This window comes from Schistocerca piceifrons, chromosome 2 (assembly GCF_021461385.2).
Source record: "Schistocerca piceifrons isolate TAMUIC-IGC-003096 chromosome 2, iqSchPice1.1, whole genome shotgun sequence".
Classification (NCBI taxonomy): Eukaryota; Metazoa; Arthropoda; class Insecta; order Orthoptera; family Acrididae; genus Schistocerca; species Schistocerca piceifrons.
Window position 1 is genome coordinate 943,878,285 of NC_060139.1, and position 22,379 is coordinate 943,900,663.

The 22,379-nt window shown below is 43.7% G+C and overlaps 1 protein-coding gene across 1 annotated transcript in view; it reads right to left on the reverse strand.

Annotated features, from left to right (window-relative positions):
• The window catches only part of LOC124776010 (uncharacterized transporter slc-17.2-like), a 416,532-nt gene that overhangs the window by 178,244 nt on the left and 215,909 nt on the right, over nt 1–22,379 (reverse strand). The window contains exon 5 of the mRNA XM_047250852.1: nt 13,325–13,471. Within this exon, the coding sequence (XP_047106808.1) occupies nt 13,325–13,471 (147 nt within the window). The remainder of the gene's footprint in view (nt 1–13,324; nt 13,472–22,379) is intronic.

The window sequence follows — 22,379 nt, forward strand, 5'->3', positions numbered from 1 at the left end:
ATAATAACTGTGCGCCCTCTGTAAGAGACTCTTTGTGGCTGGTCGGACTCGCAGTTGGTAGTGAATAGCCAGCAGTGATGGAAGTTAGGAGTGAATTGCCGACAGTGATGGAGGTTGGATGTTGATAGATAGCAGTGATAGACGTTAGAGGTCTGAAGTGTAAGCGCAAGTGGACGTTCTGGACGTGTGTCCGTCATGGAGATGTAATATTGTTGATGATTATATATTTTTTGAACTTTATGTCACATTATTAAGGTAAAATTTGCTAAATACACTGTTTGCTCTGCAACAAAATCTTTCCTTTGCTAACCACATACCTATTAGTAGTTAGAGCCTACACTAGTTAGAATCTTTTATTTAGCTGGCTCTATTGGTGCTTGTTGTATCGCTGTAGTTCGTGTAATGAAGAATTTTTCTGAAGTAAGTATCTTATGAAATGTATAGGTTATTGTTAGGTTTTCTTCTAATTCAGGGCCATTCTTTTTTGTTAAATATTTGAGCGGTCAGATTGCGTTTGAGTTGTATTTGTCAGGAATATTTTGTAGGTCAGATATGAAATGGTAAAGACAAGCAAAGAGACAGTACTTCAGTTTCACTCAGCAGTTTGAGAATTAAATTAAGAAGTTTCACCTACTTAGTGATTTCTGTTTAAGTAAAAAACCTATTTAAAAACTGAAGTTTCAATATGAAGACACGAGTGAATATTACGAAAATTCATATTTATACGATTCAAATTCTGCAAACTTTATCAAATGATCCATAGTAAGGATCGCAACGCATAACTAACTGAAAACTGCAGTAATTTTCCCACAAATCGTGGCTACAGTAACAAGGGAAATTCCTCATTGCACCCGCCTCGGATTTAGTGATAAGAGGGCACAGCGGACAGCCCGTCAAAATCTGAAGACAGATCAAGGATGAGAACAGGAAGAAGGTGTACTCAACTGTGAAAAAACAACCAAAATAGAAACAATGTGGGGTCCAACGAGAAGAAGTGCAATATAGTGCAAGCTCGAAGGGCAATGGTGTCATGGATAAGAGGTCACGGTGTTGGACTGCCAAACGGGCGAACAGTGTTCAAACCACGATGGCACTACTTTTTTTCTCGCTGTACGCTGTACTCAAATTTGTGTCTGTGGTGTAACGTTCGTCTGCAACAGTGAAGTGTAAGGAAGGAATCTAAATGAGGCTGATTCTGCACGATTACTCTATTAGCAGCCTAAAGGAAGTGGCTTTCGAATGGCAACCACAAACGTTTGATGATAAGACGGCAGGTCAACCGAATCCTCCACCGAAAAACACGTCTGGTGTTTCACACATGGCATTATTGACAGTACGTGTGTCATACAATAGGAATTCCTTACCGACGCACCTAATTTGTACGCCTGGTAACTGAGTGAGATATGGCACTTTGGCCGATTTAGGTGTTTGTATGAATGTGAATGTGATCACTCGCAAGGAAATGACGAAAACGTAATAGTTTGTCACATAAGCTGCAGCAAATGAACGCGGCAGTTTCGCACTCACACAATTTCTCTGTGTTCTGTCAAAACATATGTTTTTAACGTTTTTGAAGTTGTGTTCCGTTTAGGAAGTTTTGACTCTTTAATTCCTTTACTGTAACATAGTTCATCAATTTGTTGTCCTCATTTCTGTGAGACGTCTATTGGTATCTTGCCTGCTCTCACTATTCATCGCGTTTATTTGCGACGGTAACGTATTCTTACCACACGACTCATGTTGTATAACCAATGCGAAGTATGACGACTGCCAAGATTTCAGAAAGAGAACAAACATTTCAGTGACAGGACGGATAGTTCATAATGATGTGAAAAAAAAGTAAAAATAAATGGCGTGAGGGAGTTTTGAACACCGTGTCCACTAAACCACGACGGAGAGCCGATCCGTTTTCGCTCAATATTGTACTTGTTTAGTTTGGACCGTTCACTGTTTCAATTTTGGTTTTTTTTTTTTTTACAGTTCAGTACATCTTCTTGCTGTTTTCATGCTCGATCTGTGTTTAGTTTTTGACGGGCTATGCACCGGTCCATCTTACCACTAACTCGGGGGGGGGGGGGGGGGGGGGGTTCAATGGGGAATTTCCCTTGTAAGACTGTAGCGACAAAACTAAGCTTCCCGCGTGGCAAACAACTTATACCGCCATCCTGCAGGCAGTCTTGAAACTATTATTTGTCTTCATTTAAGGGATCTGCACTTGTACAGTCACATCGGATTCCAAAGACAGAGAAAATTATGTGCAGTCATTTGAGGACACGACGTATTTACTCAAGGGAGCTGACATGAAAATGTTGGGCTTCTAGTACTTAACACAAGTTCCACAAATATTGTGTCAGCGAACAACGATAGGTAATACAAAGAGGGAATTTGTCTCTGCAGTAAAACACGCGGAACGTAGACGAAAGTAACATTATCTACTGCCAAACACATCATGAAGTAGTACAATAAAGGTACTTAGGATATTACCGTTGTCATCTATGCTATTCACCTAATATCTTTATTGTGTCAGATTATTTGTCTTTATGTAAACGCGAGTAAGGGAGATGTTATTCTCGCTACTTTTACCGAGCATATTTATATACTTTTTCGCTTGTTTACGCTTATAGTGATGATTAAGATTACTACAAATTATCCTTTCCTTGTAATTTGAATGTCCGAATTGGGTTTTTTTGTAATCACTTTCAAGAATTGACCGCAATGAGTCCTACTTTTCCCTTTTCTACCAATGATAATTCTTCTTTTTTCACATTTTTATGGGATTCGTTTATTTAACGTTTATGGAGCATCGCTTTCTAGCTATGTAGACGATTGTTTCACAGTGTCAGTGCATTTTTATTGAGAATTTCTGTTTCAAAGAAATACTATTGTGGATTTAACATTGGATAACTATTTCTTTAAAATTCATCTCACATCATACAATATAACTTCATATTTCTTCATAGCGAATGCAGTGACACTCAGAATGGCCCAGAATGTATCTTTCTCCTTATCTTTTGTGTCGTTCGTGTGTGCATATACGCCAATAATCACAACTTCCCTAGCAAATAATGTCATTTCAACAGTTATAATACGTTGATTGATGAATGTCCCATGTTTTTTATTCCAGTCTTTGATCACAATATGAATTCTTTAGACGATGACCGGTTTCAGTCCGTAATGACCATCCTCAGATCTACACTCCTGGAAATTGAAATAAGAACACCGTGAATTCATTGTCCCAGGAAGGGGAAACTTTATTGACACATTCCTGGGGTCAGATACATCACATGATCACACTGACAGAACCACAGGCACATAGACACAGGCAACAGAGCATGCACAATGTCGGCACTAGTACAGTGTATATCCACCTTTCGCAGCAATGCAGGCTGCTATTCTCCCATGGAGACGATCGTAGAGATTCTGGATGTAGTCCTGTGGAACGGCTTGCCATGCCATTTCCACCTGGCGCCTCAGTTGGACCAGCGTTCGTGCTGGACGTGCAGACCGCGTGAGACGACGCTTCATCCAGTCCCAAACATGCTCAATGGGGGACAGATCCGGAGATCTTGCTGGCCAGGGTAGTTGACTTACACCTTCTAGAGCACGTTGGGTGGCACGGGATACATGCGGACGTGCATTGTCCTGTTGGAACAGCAAGTTCCCTTGCCGGTCTAGGAATGGTAGAACGATGGGTTCGATGACGGTTTGGATGTACCGTGCACTATTCAGTGTCCCCTCGACGATCACCAGTGGTGTACGGCCAGTGTAGGAGATCGCTCCCCACACCATGATGCCGGGTGTTGGCCCTGTGTGCCTCGGTCGTATGCAGTCCTGATTGTGGCGCTCACCTGCACGGCACCAAACACGCATACGACCATCATTGGCACCAAGGCAGAAGCGACTCTCATCGCTGAAGACGACACGTCTCCATTCGTCCCTCCATTCACGCCTGTCGCGACACCACTGGAGGCGGGCTGCACGATGTTGGGGCGTGAGCGGAAGACGGCCTAACGGTGTGCGGGACCGTAGCCCAGCTTCATGGAGACGGTTGCGAATGGTCCTCGCCGATACCCCAGGAGCAACAGTGTCCCTAATTTGCTGGGAAGTGGCGGTGCTGTCCCCTACGGCACTGCGTAGGATCCTACGGTCTTGGCGTGCATCCGTGCGTCGCTGCGGTCCGGTCCCAGGTCGACGGGCACGTGCACCTTCCGCCGACCACTGGCGACAACATCGATGTACTGTGGAGACCTCACGCCCCACGTGTTGAGCAATTCGGCGGTACGTCCACCCGGCCTCCCGCATGCCCACTATACGCCCTCGCTCAAAGTCCGTCAACTGCACATACGGTTCACGTCCACGCTGTCGCGGCATGCTACCAGTGTTAAAGACTGCGATGGAGCTCCGTATGCCACGGCAAACTGGCTGACACTGACGGCGGCGGTGCACAAATACTGCGCAGCTAGCGCCATTCGACGGCCAACACCGCGGTTCCTGGTGTGTCCGCTGTGCCGTGCGTGTGATCATTGCTTGTACAGCCCTCTCGCAGTGCCCGGAGCAAGTATGGTGGGTCTGACACACCGGTGTCAATGTGTTCTTTTTTCCATTTCCAGGAGTGTATAATATACAAATATATACACCTAGTGAGCAGTGTGTCTTTCAACATAATACAGCAATACGTATCACAATATACTATCATACAACCAGGGAGATATACAGAAATTACGGTGAAACGTACCTTATTTTACACCATGGTCTAAAGTGATAAGGCCATAACGGCATCGTCAAAACATGTAAATATAATCAGCATAGCATCGTCATATAGATCTCAAATAAGGTGTAGAATAGGCTGCAGCATCTACACAGTCATTATTGCAACTGGCTACTGAAGTACAGTAGCTTCCAGAAATCTGTTTGCCTGTATCATCACTAGATTTCGCTACTGTCAGCTTAGATGTAGTCATCATTTAGCATAAAACATAATCTGATAAAAACACATTATGTAAAATACATGTAGTAGACTTTTAAAATTGATATTTTTTTTTCCTTTATTGATTTTGAATTCCCCCCGAAGGGGGCGGGCTGGCAGCAGCTTAGTACGCTGCTCTGCAGCCTACAGACTACTAAAATTGATAACTTTCACAGAAACTAAATTGTGAAACTTTAAAAGACGAATACAGTTACCCATATAAAATTATTAAAAGGAAATATATGAATATAATAGTACCGATCCTTTTTATTGTGAATTTACGATCAACAATTAATATACGTGTTACATTGCCTGTAGCAACGCCTATGAAAGATAAAATGTCTATATGACAGCTGAAAAAGGACAGATCAATGATCAGCGCCCTCTGTTGGGTCGGCCGCCAGGATGTTATTTAGGCGTGCACCGATCTTAAGAACTTAACCACTAGGGGGCTTTACATACAGCGTGATATATCTCCCACAGGAAACTTTTAAACAACATATTAACAGTCAATAAATAAAATTATATAGTCTGGTTATACATTCAATGAGTAGGTAGGATATAATCAGTTACAGGATTAGTGCGATTAATGTATGGAAGTAAGGCAAATGCCTACTGTTCTCGACATAAATCATCATGTAAGGCTAGGTATAAATACGCGAGGCATTAGTTGGTTATCGTAGTACGTTATCAAACAAAGAAAAGTAGACGTTGGGCGCAAAATCGCTTTGTCCATTGAGCACGCTAGTGGGCTCATGCTTTTTTGCTTTGTAAATCTCGAAATCCTCCAACAAGTCAAGAGCGCGATCCTTCTCTGCCCTGTGTAGAATACGCATACAACTCTCGATATTGCCTAGGGTGTGGCCGGTTTCTGCCAAATGCATTCCTAATGCAGTTTTGTTATGTTCCCGCAAATGGTCCCTGAATCTAATTTTAAAAGAACGGGTAGTGTGACCGATGTATAATTTGTCACAACTACTACAAACGATCTTGTAAACCCCAGAACCGTCAAATTTATCAGAATCTTTACTCAAACTATGTTTTATGCGGAGTTTCAGCGTGTTCTAACTTGAAAACCACATCTAACCTTAGATTTACTCCAACACTTTCCTATTTGTTGGGACATTTTTCCGTAAAATTTCACTGGAATAGTTTTCAGGTTATCTTTATTCCTTCTTTTTTCTAGATGATTGTTGGTCTGCCTACTATTTGCTTTCTGTTCTTTTATCCTATTGTATGGGGGCGCATAACATCTTTGGGTGAGAAACGGTTGGCTACTACAATTTGCATTAATATGCCAGTTGCAATAATGACTGTGTGGATGATGAAGCCAATTCTACACCTTGTTTTAAATCAATATGACGATGCTATGCTGATTATATTTATACGTTTTGAAGATGCCATTATGGCCTTATCACTTTAGGACATGGTGTAAAAAAGGTACGTTTTACCGTATTTTCTGTACATCTCCCTGGCTGTATGGTAGTATATTGTGATACGTATTGCTGTATTATGTTGAAAGACACACTGCTCACTAGGTGTATATATTTGTATATTATAGATCTGAGGATGGTCATTACGGACTGAAATCGGTCATCGTCTAAAGAATTCATATTGTGATCAAAGACTGGAATAAAAAACATTTGACAGTATTGGATCACTATTTGTATACGCGACCATATCGCTGTTGGAGATGAATGCCCAATTTGTGATTATTTCTTTCCATGATTTCTTTATCATAATGGAGACTCCTGCTTTGGCTCTTACTGCTTTTGATACCCCACTCCAGTTATGTAATTAATTATCCAGTTCTTTTTCTCCTTGGCCTTTCTTCTTTGTTTCAGAGAGTACGACAACATCCATGTTTAACATGTCAAGTTCTGCTGGTAGTAAATTTATTTTAGTGGACATATCTTGCACATTCCAGCATCCAAACATCATTTTCCGTTTCTCATCGCCAGTTCGTCGTCCAAAGTTCCAATTTTTCCGAGGCATATTACTAGGTTTTTTAGCATTTTAATATTTTTATGTGAGCTAGGAGCTGGCCCACTGCACAACCCCCAACCCGGAGGAGCAGGTAATTTTTACTCAAGGTTTTGGTTGGTTGGTTGGTTTTGGGGGAAGAGACCAAACAGCGAGGTCATCGGTCTCATCGGAGTAGGGACGGACAGGGAAGGAAGTCGGCCGTGCTCTTTCAGAAGAACCATCCCGGCATTTGCCTGGAGCGATTTAGGGAAATCACGGAAAACCTAAATCAGGATGGCCGGACGCGGGATTGAACCGTCGTCCTCCCGAATGCGAGTCCAGTGTGCTAACCACTACGCCACCTCGCTCGGTCTCAAGGTTTTCTTTCTTTAGCCTTTGATAAGCCAATATCATACTACAAGGCAGCCGTTGCTAGTTTTGGTCCACCCGGGGTATATTATTTCCCCGACACCCACCATATCTGGTGAGCATTCCCCTATCCGCCACATGGGGAGGCGCCCGAAGGGAGACCAGCAAACTCCACACAGATCACAGGACAGAAAAGCAACTACAGTCGCTTACTAGCGCAAAAGCATCAGGACCACATGAGATACCTTTAATATTCTACACAGATCATGCGAAATGACTTGCTGGCCTTCTAGCAGCAGTTTATCGTAGATAGCTGAAGCAACGAAGGGTACTTAGTGACTGGAAAAAAGCACAACTCATTCCCATTTTCAAGAGGCATCGTAGGACGGATGTACATAAACAGGTACATGTCACTGATGTCAGTCTGTTGTAGAATTATGGAACATGTTTTATACTCGGCATTACGACGTTTTTTCAAGAATGAAAATCTTTTCTATAAAAGTCATCATGGACTCCGTAAACATTTCTTCCGAATCTCAGTTCGTTCTTTTCCTCCATGAGATCCAGGGCGCTGAGGTTGATGCCGTGTTCATTGATTCAAGGAATTCATTTGTCACCGTCCGCACAGCCGGTTAGCGAAAAAAAAGAAAAAAAAACGGCTTTACTGAGTATCGGGCCAGATTTGCGACTCGATTCAAGACTTTCTTACAGACAGGACTTAACGCTTCGCTCTCAACGGAACAAAATCAACAGGTGTTGGGTGATTTCCAGATAACCACAAGGAAGTGTGATAAGACAGTTACTGTTTTCAATGTATATAAATGATGTATCAAAAAGCTTCGGAAGGTATGTAAGCCTGTTCGCAGATGTTGCGATTGTCTAATGCCAGAAGACAGATCGATTTTCTGAACGATCTACTGAGGATTAATGAATGCTGCCTGCTTTGGCAGCTGACCCTGAACGTAAATAAATGTAAGATATTGCTCACACATAGAAAAAGAACTCCATTACTGCACAACTACACTATTGATAAAAAATTGCTGGCAATAGTACACTCCTGGAAATTGAAATAAGAACACCGTGAATTCATTGTCCCAGGAAGGGGAAACTTTATTGACACATTCCTGGGGTCAGATACATCACATGATCACACTGACAGAACCACAGGCACATAGACACAGGCAACAGAGCATGCACAATGTAGGCACTAGTACAGTGTATATCCACCTTTCGCAGCAATGCAGGCTGCTATTCTCCCATGGAGACGATCGTAGAGATGCTGGATGTAGTCCTGTGGAACGGCTTGCCATGCCATTTCCACCTGGCGCCTCAGTTGGACCAGCGTTCGTGCTGGACGTGCAGACCGCGTGAGACGACGCTTCATCCAGTCCCAAACATGCTCAATGGGGGACAAATCCGGAGATCTTGCTGGCCAGGGTAATTGACTTACACCTTCTAGAGCACGTTGGGTGGCACGGGATACATGCGGACGTGCATTGTCCTGTTGGAACAGCAAGTTCCCTTGCCGGTCTAGGAATGGTAGAACGATGGGTTCGATGACGGTTTGGATGTACCGTGCACTATTCAATGTCCCCTCGACGATCACCAGTGGTGTACGGCCAGTGTAGGAGATCGCTCCCCACACCATGATGCCGGGTGTTGGCCCTGTGTGCCTCGGTCGTATGCAGTCCTGATTGTGGCGCTCACCTGCACGGCGCCAAACACGCATACGACCATCATTGGCACCAAGGCAGAAGCGACTCTCATCGCTGAAGACGACACGTCTCCATTCGTCCCTCCATTCACGCCTGTCGCGACACCACTGGAGGCGGGCTGCACGATGTTGGGGCGTGAGCGGAAGACGGCTTAACGGTGTGCGGGACCGTAGCCCAGCTTCGTGGAGACGGTTGCGAATGGTCCTCGCCGATACCCCAGGAGCAACAGTGTCCCTAATTTGCTGGGAAGTGGCGGTGCGGTCCCCTACGGCACTGCGTAGGATCCTACGGTCTTGGCGTGCATCCGTGCGTCGCTGCGGTCCGGTCCCAGGTCGACGGACACGTGCACCTTTCGCCGACCACTGGCGACAACATCGATGTACTGTGGAGACCTCACGCCCCACGTGTTGAGCAATTCGGCGGTACGTCCACCCGGCCTCCCGCATGCCCACTATACGCCCTCGCTCAAAGTCCGTCAACTGCACATACGGTTCACGTCCACGCTATCGCGGCATGCTACCAGTGTTAAAGACTGCGATGGAGCTCCGTATGCCACGGCAAACTGGCTGACACTGACGGCGGCGGTGCACAAATGCTGCGCAGCTAGCGCTATTCGACGGCCAACACCGCGGCTCCTGGTGTGTCCGCTGTGCCGTGCGTGTGATCATTGCTTGTACAGCGCTCTCGCAGTGTCCGGAGCAAGTATGGTGGGTCTGACACACCGGTGTCAATGTGTTCTTTTTTCCATTTCCAGGAGTGTATTTACGGCATAATATCTAGGAGTAACTAGCCAGAGTTACCTCACGTGCATTGACCACATAAAATAAAACAGTTGCCAGATTGACATTTATAGGAAGAATCTCAGGGAAAAGTAACTCATGAAGGAGTGGCTTATAGGGCGCTTGCTCGACGGATTTTTTAGTGTTGATGGTGTTGAGACAGCAACCAGCCACAAATTTATTTTTAGTTCCTTTATTCAAAAGGTACCGTTACCAGTTTAGAATCATTACGATTCATCATCAGCCGGTTTTCATGCTTTCATTAGAGCATGTGGTGCGTCTTTTACAGATTAATTGTCCTAAAATATAAATAATACATAATTATAAGCACACCACACAGATGATTGCGTAACAGATTTGCATTGGATGTATTTAAATTTTAAGACAATTAATCTGTAAAAAAAACGCAACACATGATCTAATGAAAGCATGAAAACCGTCTGAAGATGAATTGTAATGATTCGAAACCGGTAACGGTACCTTCTGAATGAAGGTTCAAAATGGTTCAAATGGCTCTGAGCACTATGGGACTTAACATCTGAGGTCATTAGCACCCTAGAACTTGGAACTACGTAAACCTAGCTAAGGACATCACACACATCCATGCCCGAGGCAGGATTCGAACCTGCGACCGCTAGGCCACCACGGCCGGCTTGAATGAAGGAACTGAAAATAAATTTGTGGCTGGTTGCTGTCTCAGCACCATCAACATTCGTCTTCAAATAACAGCCACGGTCTCCAACCATGTCATCATATGACAGAATTGCATTTTTTGAGTGTTGTTCGTCAATTTGGGACCCTAACCAGGTAGAACCGATAGAAAAAAATAGAGAAGAAACAAGGAAGAGAGGCGCGCTTCGCTACAAGATCGTTCAGTTCACGGGAAAGAGGTACCGAGATCCTCAACAAATTCCAGTGTCAGACTCTATAAGAGATGCGTTGCGCGTCACAGAATGGTTTCCTACTGAAATTTCGAGTGAGTACTTTCTAGGAAGATACGGACAACATATTATTTACTTTCACATATACCGACCGGTATCGGCAGATTAATATGCTATTACAGTGCCTAAGTTATTCTGATTACGATGCAAAGTTCCGGGTTCGAATCCCGGTCCGGCATACATTTTCATCGTCGTCATTCCGTTCTACAGCTGATGGTAGTCTTTATTCGCGACTGCGAATTCATTTGATGTGTTTCGTAATGGCTGTGGTCGCCATAGTGCCTGTTCTTTTGGACGTGCATGAATGTCTGAAGGAACTTTGCTTCGTAATCAGAATAAGACAGGCACTGCAATATCGTATTTATGAAACTTTCTGGCAGATTAAAACTGTGTGCCGGACTGAGACTCGAACTCGGGGCGTGAGTCGTGCTTGGGTAGCTCAGTTGGTAAAGCACTTGCCCGCGAAAGGCAAAGGTCCCGAGTTCGAGACTCGGTCCGGCACACACTTTTAATCTCCCAGGAAGTTTCGTATCAGCGCACACTCCGCTGCAGAGTGAAACCTCATTCTGGAATATGGTATTTATTTGCCGATACAGGGCAAGCGACTTTCGAGTACAACGTCTGATCTGCACGGCAATATACATAATGGACGTGCGAGCTCAGGTCGTAGGCGGATGGTTGACGCCAAACGGAAGTCTGGGTCCCGCCGTGAGCCGTGCACGGATAGCCAAGTTCCTGTTGCCATTTTTGCCGGCACGGTAGCTCAGCGTGTTCGATCAGAGGACTGGTTGCCCTCTGTAATAAAATAAAAAAAAACTGAGTAAAGGAATCAACGATCAATTAGAATGGATGTCATGTGACGTACGCCCAGACCAAGCACAACGAACAACAGCGAACAAAATGAAGAGAAGTAAAAAAAGAAAAATAGTAAGACGACCGCTCGCGATAAGCGGAAGCCCGGGTTCGAGCCCCAGTCGGGCACAAATTTTCATAGTTGTCATTCCACTCTACAGCTGATGGTAATACTTCGTCGCAACTGCGAATTTAATTGAAATGTCAACAGATCGTGGTCTTGCGGCTAGCGTTGCTGCCTCTCTATCGTGGAGCTCTGTGTCCGATTCGCCGCCACGTCGGGGATTTTCTCCTCTCGGGACCGGTTGTGGGTGTTGTCCTCGTCATCAGTTCATCATCATCACGCAGGTCGCTGAAATGGCATCACATAAAAAGTCTCGAACATCCCAACTGGGACTCAAGGCCAACAATTCCATGTCCAAACTTCAAAGCAATAAATCCAGATTTTGCTTTAACTGGTTTAGGATAATCAATGGAGACATAGTACTGTATGACCTTCTCGATGGGAATCCACTACATAAACCGATGTGAAATCTCAAAAAAAAAAAAAAAAATGGTTCAAATGGCTCTAATCACTATGGGACTTAACATCTGAGGTCATCATCCCCTAAACTTCGAACTATTTAAACCCAACCTAAGGACATCACACATATCCATGCCCGAGGCGGGATTCGAACCTGCGACCGTAGCAACAGCGCGGTTCCGGACTGAGGCGCCTAGAACCGCTCGGCCGCAGCGGCCGGCTGTGAAACCTCTGTGTCCGCCAAAATATCAGTCAAATCTAGAAATGTCATTTACGTAAAGGTGTAATAATTCATAGACTCATATGTACCAGTGGAAACGCCGTATATGCGCCGTCCTCTGCCCTATGAATCCAGTAGACAAAAAAAAAAGGCTCTGAGCACTATGGGACTTAACATCTGAGGTCATCAGTCCCCTAGAACTTAGAACTACTTAAACCTAACTAACCTAAGGACATCACAAACATCCATGCCCGCGACAGGATTCGAACCTGCGACCCTAGCGGTCGCGCGGTTCCAGACTGAAGCGCCTAGAACCGCTCGGCCACACCGGACGGCAATCCAGTAGACAATGTTGACTGGGGTAGTTCCGGGGTAGACCCGATAACATAAAGAAATAATCGCCGTCAACCCTGAAGAAGCTGATCTTGCCAGCTCCCTTGATATTATTAAACCAACCAACCAACCTTTGCTGCATAAGTAAGTTAATGAAAGTATCTTCCGCCACCAAGATTAACACCAAACGGCTCTGGGTCCAGTACTACCACACTAGGACAAGATACTTAGCTTCACTTTTACAGTCCGAGCTGTCGCTTGTAATTATGATTACCCATGTGCACTCAATGTCGACGGCCTTGCCGCAGTGGATACACCGGTTCCCGTGAGATCACCAAAGTTAAGCGCTGTCGGGCGTGGTGGCACTTGGATGGGTGACCATCCAGGCCGCCATGCGCTGTTGCCATTTTTCGGGATGCACTCAGCCTCGTGATGCCAACTAAGGAGCTACTCGGCCGAATAGTAGCGGCTTCGGTCAAGAACACCATCATAACGACCAGGAGAGCGGTGTGCTGTCCCCGCGCCCCTCCTATCCGCATCCTCCACTGAGGAAGGCGCGGCGGTCGGATGGTCCCGGTAGGCCACTCGTGGCCTGAAGACGAAGTGCATGTGCACTCAAACGAGAGTGTATAGTTATTTTCGCTGGAGAAGTGTTACTCACATAGGTGAGGGCGAAGCCGTACACGTGGCGCAGGTACTTTGTGGCCGCCAGCAGGAGTGCGGCGCGTCCCCACAGACTGCCGGCCACGGCGGTAGCACAAGCCCAGACTGGCCCCGATGTCAGCAGGCGACGCCACGGCACGGCCGGCTGCCAGAGTAACACAACATACAAAGCAGGTTACTTTTAAAAAATTTTGTACTCTCAACATCGCAGCACAGTCAGCAATCGTGATAATCTAATACACTACTGGCCATTGAAATTGCTACACCACGACGATGACGTGCTACATACGCGAAATTTAACCGACGGGAAGAAGATGCTGTGATACGCAAATGGTTAGCTTTTCAGACTATTCACACAAGATTGGCGCCGGTGGCGACACCTACAACGTGCTGACATGAGGAAAGTTTCCAACCGATTTCTCATACACAAACAGCAGTTGACCGGCGTTGTCTGGTGAAACGATGTTGTGATGCCTCGTGTAAGGAGGAGAAACGCGTACCATCACGTTTCCGACTTTGATAAAGGTCGGATTGTAGCATATCACGATTGCGCTTTATCGTATCGGGACATTGCTGCTCGCGTTGGTCGAGATCCAATGACTGTTAGCAGAATGTGGAATCTGTGGGTTCAGGAGGGTAATACGAAACGCCGTGCTGGATCCCAACGGCGTCGTATCACTAGTAGTCGAGCTGACAGGTATCTTATCCGCATGGCTGTAACGGATCGTGCAGCCACGTCTCGATCCCTGCGTCAACAGATGGGGACGTTTGCAAGACAGGCCGGCCGGAGTGGTCGAGCGGTTCTAGGCACTACAGTCAGGAACCGCGCAGGCGCTACGGTCACAGGTTCGAATCCTGCCTCCGGCATGGATGTGTGTGATGTCTTTACGTTCGTTACATTTAAGTAGTTCCAAGTTCTAGGGGACTGATGACCACAGCAGTTATGTCCCATAGTGCTCAGAGCCATTTGAACCATTTTTTTGTTTGCAAGACAACAACAGTCTGCACGAACAGTTCGACGACGTTTGCAGCAGCATGGGCTATCAGCTCGGAGTCCATCGCTGCGGTTACCATTGACGCTGCATTACAGACAGGAGCGCCTGCGATGCTGTACTCAACGACGAACCTGGGTGCACGAATGGCAAAACGTAATTTTTTCAGATGAATCCAGGTTCTGTTTACAGCATCATGATGGTCAAAAAAAAAAAAAAAAAAAAAGGTTCAAGTGGCTCTGAGCACTATGGGACTTAACTACAGTGGTCATCAGTCCCCGAGAACTTAGAACTACCTAAACCTAACTAACCTAAGGACATCACACACATCACACATCCATGCCCGATGCAGGATTCGAACCTGCGCCCGCAGCGGTCGCGCGGTTCAAGACTGGTGCGCCTAGAACCGCTCGGCCACTCCGGCCGGCTCATGATGGTCGCATCCGAGTTTGGCGACATCGCGGTGAACGCACATTGGAAGCGTGTATTCGTCATCGCCATACTGGCGTATCAACCGGCGTGTTGGTATGGGCTGCCACTGGTTACACGTCTCGGTCACCTCTTGTTCGCACTGACAGCACTTTGAACAGTGGATGTTACATTTCAGATGTGTTACGACCCGTGGCTCTACCCTTCATTCGATCCCTGCGAAACCCTACATTTCAGCAGCATAATGCGCGACCGCATGTTGTAGGTCCTGTACGGGCCTTTCTGGATACAGAAAATGTTCGACTGCGGCCCTGGCTAGCACATTCTCCAGATGTCTCATCAATTGAAAACGTCTGGTCAATGTTGGCCGAGCAACTGGCTCGTCACAATACACCAGTCACTACTCTTGATGAACTGTGATATCGTGTTGAAGCTGCATGGGCAGCTGCATCTGTGCACGCCATCCAAGCTCTGTTTGACTCAATTCCCAGGCGTATCACGGCCGTTATTACGGCCAGAGGTGGTTGTTCTGGGTACTGATTTCTCAGGATCTATGCACCGAAATTGCGTGAAAATGTAATCACATGTCAGCTCTAGTATAATATATCTGTCCAATGAATAACCGTTGATCATCTGCATTTCTTCTTGGTGTAGCAATTTTAATGGCCAGTAGTGTATATAAGAAAACTTTACCTAGGTTTCAGCCCATATAATTGATCCTTCTTCAGAAGATATACCGGAATCTATAGTTTGTCTCAGAGGGCGTGGCCTAGAAATAAAACTAAAACAGGCTGAATAGGCGTAGTCACATTTGAAAAATGCGGTACGTAAGTACTAAGTCAACACCAGCACCAATAAGGCTCAATTATTTGGGTTGAAACCTAGGTAAAGATTGGTTTCATTACTGCAGTCGAGGCTGATAGTTTCTTTTAAAAACATTGCTGAGAAAGTCAGCCATCAAAACAGAATATTTTAGAAAGATAATAAAACATTCTAGATCGCAAAGGTACGTTTATTACAAGGTGACCGTTTTTGATGATCACATGATCATCTTCAGACCTTCGAAACTGTGATATGATCCAGGATGTAAATTAGAGGGGTACATGGAAAGAACTTAAAATTAGCTATAAAATTACAGAACATAGATGCACCCATAGTGACGGACACTGGCTGTCCACGGAGCAGAAACTGCTGAATGACGATAGTCAACTGCTGAAGAGAGCAGAGCAGCTATTTCTTAAATACTGGAGGCCCCGTGTACAGCTGTCGGCATGTTGTCAGCGTTAGCTAGTCAGGTATAAGTCGAAAGAATTATGTACAAAAAGATGTACTTACTAATAAATAGAATGTAAAAATTACGTAGAATAATTTTATAATAAAGAAGAAATATCTTGGTAATGCAGCTATTGTCATATAAATGTATCAAGAATTTTTATTAAAAACCATTCAAAAGCCAGATCGCACAAAATATTTTTTGTTCAAGACAACCGGTTTCAACAGTTCTAGATGTTATCTTCAAGTCTGTAAGAAAATGCAACACATGAAATATATCTCATAAGTTAAGCTGTAACATTTGATATGAAAACTTTAATTTGGTATTATAAAAAACTGGAAGTGGACCTGTACATTCACATACATTAAATATTTTTGTGGTAAAACATTTTAATTTTACGCTGAAGCTCATGTGCAAGATGTCAAATGGATCCAACTCAGCACATTATAAATATTTGTCAACGCTAAAATATTACCTTGTCCAAAAGGCCATGTCCGTATGCATATTGCTCACAGATGCTTGTTGCATCACACAAATACGGTGCACAATAGCACATTTGTTTACACGTACTGGACACATACTAAACAGTGCGACTCCATTAAAAGTGGCATATAAGTTACAAAGGCTGCAAAGATAACATTTGTAGAGTGTGTTGCAGCCACTAGATGGCTCTTACATCGGAACTATGTGAAAGATCGAAAACTCTTTTCATATTCAAAATTAACTACTTTGGTGAGTGGCCTTACAAAATTGTACTTCACTAATATCTGAAACACGTATTTAATTCTCACAATCTCTTTTACACGTTCTTATTCACTGGACTCGCATTCGAGAGGACGACGGTTCAATCCCGTCTCCAGCCATCCTGATTTAGGTTTTCCGTGATTTCCCTATATCGCTTCAGGCAAATGCCGGGATGGTTCCTTTGAAAGGGCACGGCCGAGTTCCTTCCCAATCCTTCCCTAATCCGAGCGTGAGCTCCGTCTCTAATGACCTCGTTGTCGACGGGACGTTAAACACTAACCACAACCACACGTTCTTATTAGTGCATGCATAAGGGAAAATTAAGGTATTTACTCAACAACAGCTTACGTTGTAGTTGTGGCGCGTACCCACCAATGCGCCAGGCGCACAAACTGTAGTAGGGAGGGAGGCACCAGGAAACTTCACCCGAGACAAAACAAAAGCAAAACTCGCAGTGCCCAGAACCATCACACACCAACAAAGCATGGTTCAAATGGCTCTGAGCACTATGGGACTTAACTTCTGAGGTGATCAGTCCCCTAGAACTTAGAACTACTTAAACCTAACTAACCTAAGGACATCACACACATCCATGTCCCAGGCAGGATTCGAACCTGCGACCATAGCGGTAGCGCGGTTCCAGACTGTAGCGCCTAGAACCGTTCGGCCACAACGGGCGGCCCAACAAAGCATGACACGTATAGAACTGTCCTTGGTTGGACAGAGCTTTACTTAAAAGCTTGCTATAGATAGACGGAAACCATACTCTGCTGTGTCGGGCTGTGCAGACACAGGTGTTGTACTACAACACAGAAAAATATATAGCAATGTAAGACAGAATAAATGTCATATAAATAAGAGTATGTGAGCAACCACAACAAAAACGTGTGGTACATGTTATTTATGTTGAGCAGGCAGCAACACGGCTGCTGCTTTTTTAAGGTTGGAGTATACAAGATCACACACATTTCTAAGAATAAAGGTATCAGCACAGTTTTTATAATACCAAATAAAAACTTTTATACCAGATGTTACAGTTTAACTTATGAGACATACTCCATGTATTGCATTTTCTTACTGATCTGAAGATCACAGTTAAGGCTTGGAAACCGCATGTCTTAAACAAAAAACATTTTGTGCGAACTTGGCTTTTGAATAGTTTTTAACAACTAGAAGAGATGGCCCTTTGCTCTCATACTGAGGAAATTCAACTAAGAACTTTAAAAAGGATTAGACTGTTTGCTTGCTAGTACTGGAGAGGAGTAAGATCTGTGTGTTAGTGTCCGCAGCTCGTGGTCGTGCGGTAGCGTTCTCGCTTCCCACGCCCGGGTTCCCGGGTTAGATTCCCGGCGGGGTCAGGGATTTTCTCTGCCTCGTGATGACTGGGTGTTTGTGTGCTGTCCTTAGGTTAGTTAGGTTCAAGTAGTTCTAAGTTCTAGGGGACTGATGACCATAGATGTTAAGTCCCATAGTGCTCAGAGCCATTTGAATCTGTGTGTTAGTACCGAGTATCAGTGTCTCCCTTCCCTTCGCCCATAACATCGCGGTCTACCCGTTGTCAAACGAGACCTATTACTATGTAAATGACTGTGTATATGAACTACCAGTTTTCGTTCTTAACTTCTAATAATATAATATATACAATATCCTTTTAAAAATTATCCACATATGAATAAAACCACTACTACTACAGTGCACTATATGAGCACACATCATAGCCGTAAATGACATACACAATGACACTACACAATAAGTCGGAAGTAGTTTCCCACGTCCGCTAGAACATTGCCAAGAATGGCAACTCTGCACTGGTCCGAGACGTTCATTTCCTGAGTGCAGGACTGACTTTGACAAACAGAAATGACCTAGCTACATAATGACATTTGCTAAAATTTGTAAACAAAGCATGCACAACTACATGAAGACATATTAGGTGTTTACATCACGTTCTTCTTAATTGTCATCAACAATGTACAGCTATGAATACTGGTCTGTTCTTATATGACACGGCATGCTGACACACACTATTCTTGATCGTAGTAGTGGGAAAGTATGAGAACAGTGACTGGCGTTACAAGTCAGACGTACGAAAGAAAAACTGCAGTCGCTCCTTGACAATCGTACGTGTTACCACTATCCAGACTTGGAAAGGAAGCAATTGACGGCGGGCAACAGGCTTAAAAACAAATTACGTTAAATGTGTAGCGCGGTTACATAAATGAAAAAGCTTTATTTAAGATGATAACGGCCACTAAAATCTACGCTCGCTCCTACACGGGATCCATTATGAAAAAAAAAGTTTTTTGCTGCATAATGACAAGTAACAAATTTGGAAATTGTCCGAAATATATGAGAGAGAGAGGAAGAGAAATAAATTTCTGATATGGAAATATTGACATGTTTGTCTGGTATTTGAAAATACGGTATTACAACAGCTTAAGATACGTTCGAGAAGGGGGCCTCCTCTGAAGTAAGTTGATCAACAATTAAAGCAAGACAGATGTTAACTCTTAGCAGTGCCTTGGAGTACCTTATGGTGAAAATGAACAAAGGGAAAGGTATGCAACAAGAACCTATAAGAATTTGGAAGGTAGTGATACGAAACGACATTAATAAGCTACATCGGCATACATAATAAATAAAGTGATACTACTGCATAAACAACAAAGAGGCGTACAGAAACTTATAACAGAAGGCGCAGCGTAATAGGGTACCTATAAAGGAATTTACAATTCAGAACTTAGTAGCGTAAGTTTAATCAAGGGAACACTTTAGTGCCAAATAAAAATAGGAATGTCGAGCAGTTATTGGAGATACTGTTGGCACACTAGGCCTATAATGACGAAAAATGCGCGAACGGGATAGAAAGAAGTGTAGAACAGCATCATACTGAACCTCTAACAGGCACATCGACAAATAAAAGAAGAGTGGAAGAAGGTTAGAGTTTAACAAGATGGTTAGAAACATAGAGAATGTAGCTGATGGAAGTTTTAATGTGACTGACATCACCAACCCAGTTATTGGGTCGTGAACTGCAAGTTTCATGCTGCAGTTAGGCAGGCAGCATCGATACGCAAACCTCAAGTGAGTTTTCAGACCACGGACGATTAGTAACATAACAGTTGGCGAGGTGCTAGCTTGAGAAACGTGCTGCTGGACAGATTTGTAGTATTCGTGCGGGCAAAGTGTATCTATTTGTAATAATAGCTCTACTTGGCGAAACTCCTCGATGAAAAAGTTTTGTTCTATGGGATTAATTTGTTTAATTATTGTACGAGTATATGTACAAGCCGCACCCACATCACTATGGGACGGATGGAAAAAGTAAGTGACGTATTTATTTTTCAAAAGTAATGGCCATAACTGTTAATACATTTAGCCCAGTGTAAGACAAGACGGTTAATGCCTTCATGGAAACATGTTTACGGTTGCCTAAAGAACAATGATTGTACACAGGCGTGCACCTATTCATAGGAAGCAAATCGAAGGCTACGAATCTCTTTCTTCAGGGCTCCCAATACATGGAAATGGCTTGGGAAGTATGTGTAAGGGCTTCTCAGAAAAATTTCAGTAGGGTCATCGAAACAACCTTGGCAACCTATGAGGCCACTAGTGCTGCACTGTTCATTCATTTTTGAGCCCCATTTACCGCTCACACTATTCACAATACACACACTATCATGTGACGTCAGAACCAATGTTTGATTTCCATTTCATATACCGCAACTTCCCATCTGACAGCCTGAAAAACAGAGTCAGCACCCCTGTGTAATGAGTGAGATTTTGAGCTCAGAAAAAAGGTAAGGTGTTAGTATTGTACAATGCGTAGCTTTGCGAGTAACGTTTCCCAGAAAAGAAAAACAAGAAGAAAAACATGCAGTTAAAGTTTATGGAAATGATAGATGTTTTATTATCGTTATTATTATTTATTTATGTTACATTTTTTCCTAACCCATACTCTCTTTAAGTAACCATTCACTGTGTAGAATGTGTTGCTTAACAGGTAGCTTTTTAACTGTTTTTTTAAACAAGTTTGTTTTAATAATCTCTTTAATCTCCTTGGACAATTTATTATACAGTTTTATGCCTTGGTATAAAATGCTATTTCGAGTTTTTATGTTTATTCTTTCTTGGTAAATGTAAGTTCAGTATCTATTTTGTGTCATGGTCATGAATACAGCTGTTTATGCAGTAATTGTTATCAATGTTATTTTACATGCATTGGTAAATGTGGTCACATGGAGCAGTTACAATCGCAAGTGTTTTGAAAAGACCTTTACAATGAGCTCGACTACCATCTTTCGCCATTATTCTCATGGTCTTTTTCTGTAGTTTCGAAAATGAGTTCATATTTTGTGCATTTGCCTCCCAGAGAGTAACTCCGTAGGTAAGTGTTGAGGCACATATGATAGTAGGTGGTGGCGGACAACGTGATTTATATGCTGGGAAGTTACGCATTAAATACCTTTCTTTTACATATCTAGATGCAACTATGCCTAAGAATGGAAAGAATGTAGAAGATCTTAGAAGTAAGACTGAACAATTGAACTCATTCCTTTGGAGATAACAAAATACAAAAACTTTGCATATATATATATATATATATATATATATATATATATATATATATATCTCACGAAGTAAGCGCCAAACGAAAAAGCTACAAAGAACGAAACTTGTCTAGCTTGAAGGGGAAAAACCAGATGGCGCTATGGTTGGTCCGCTAGATGGCGCTGCCATAGGTCAAACGGATATCAACTGCGTTTTTTTAAATAGGAACCCCCATTTTTTATTACATATTCGTGTAGAACGTAAAGAAATCTGAATGTTTTAGTTGGACCACTTTTTCCGCTATGTGATAGATGGCGCTTTAATAGTCACAAACATATGGCTCACAATTTTAGACGAACAATTGGTAACATGTAGGTCTTTTAAATTAAAATACAGAACGTAGGGACGTTTGAACATTTTATTTCGGTTGTTCCAATATGATACATGTGCGTTTGTGAACTTATCATTTCTGAGAACGCATGCTGTTACAGCGTGGTTACCTGTAAATACCACATTAGTGCAATATATGCTCAAAATGATGTCTGTCAACCCCAGTGCATTTCTCAATACGTGTAACGACATTCCTCTCAACAGCGAGTAGCTCGCCTTTCGTAATGTTCGCACATGCGTTGACAATGCGCTGACTCATGTTGTCAGGCGTTGTCGATGGATCACGATAGCAAATATCCTTCAACTTCCCCACAGAAAGGAATCTGAGGGCGTCAGATCCGGCGAACGTGCGGGCCATGGTATGGTACTTCGACGATCAATCCACACGTCATGAAATATGCTATTCAATACCGCTTCACCGCACGCGAGCTATGTGCCGGACATCCATCATGTTGGAAGTACATCGCCATTCTCTCATGCAGTGAAAAATCTTGTAGTAACATCGGTAGAACATTACGTAGGAAATCAGCATACATTGCACCATTTAGATTACCATCGATAAAATGGGAGCCAATTATCCTTCCTCCTACAATGCCGCACCATACCTTAACCCGACAAGGTTGCTGATATTCCACTTGTCGCAGTCATCGTGGATTTTCCGTAGCCCAATAGTG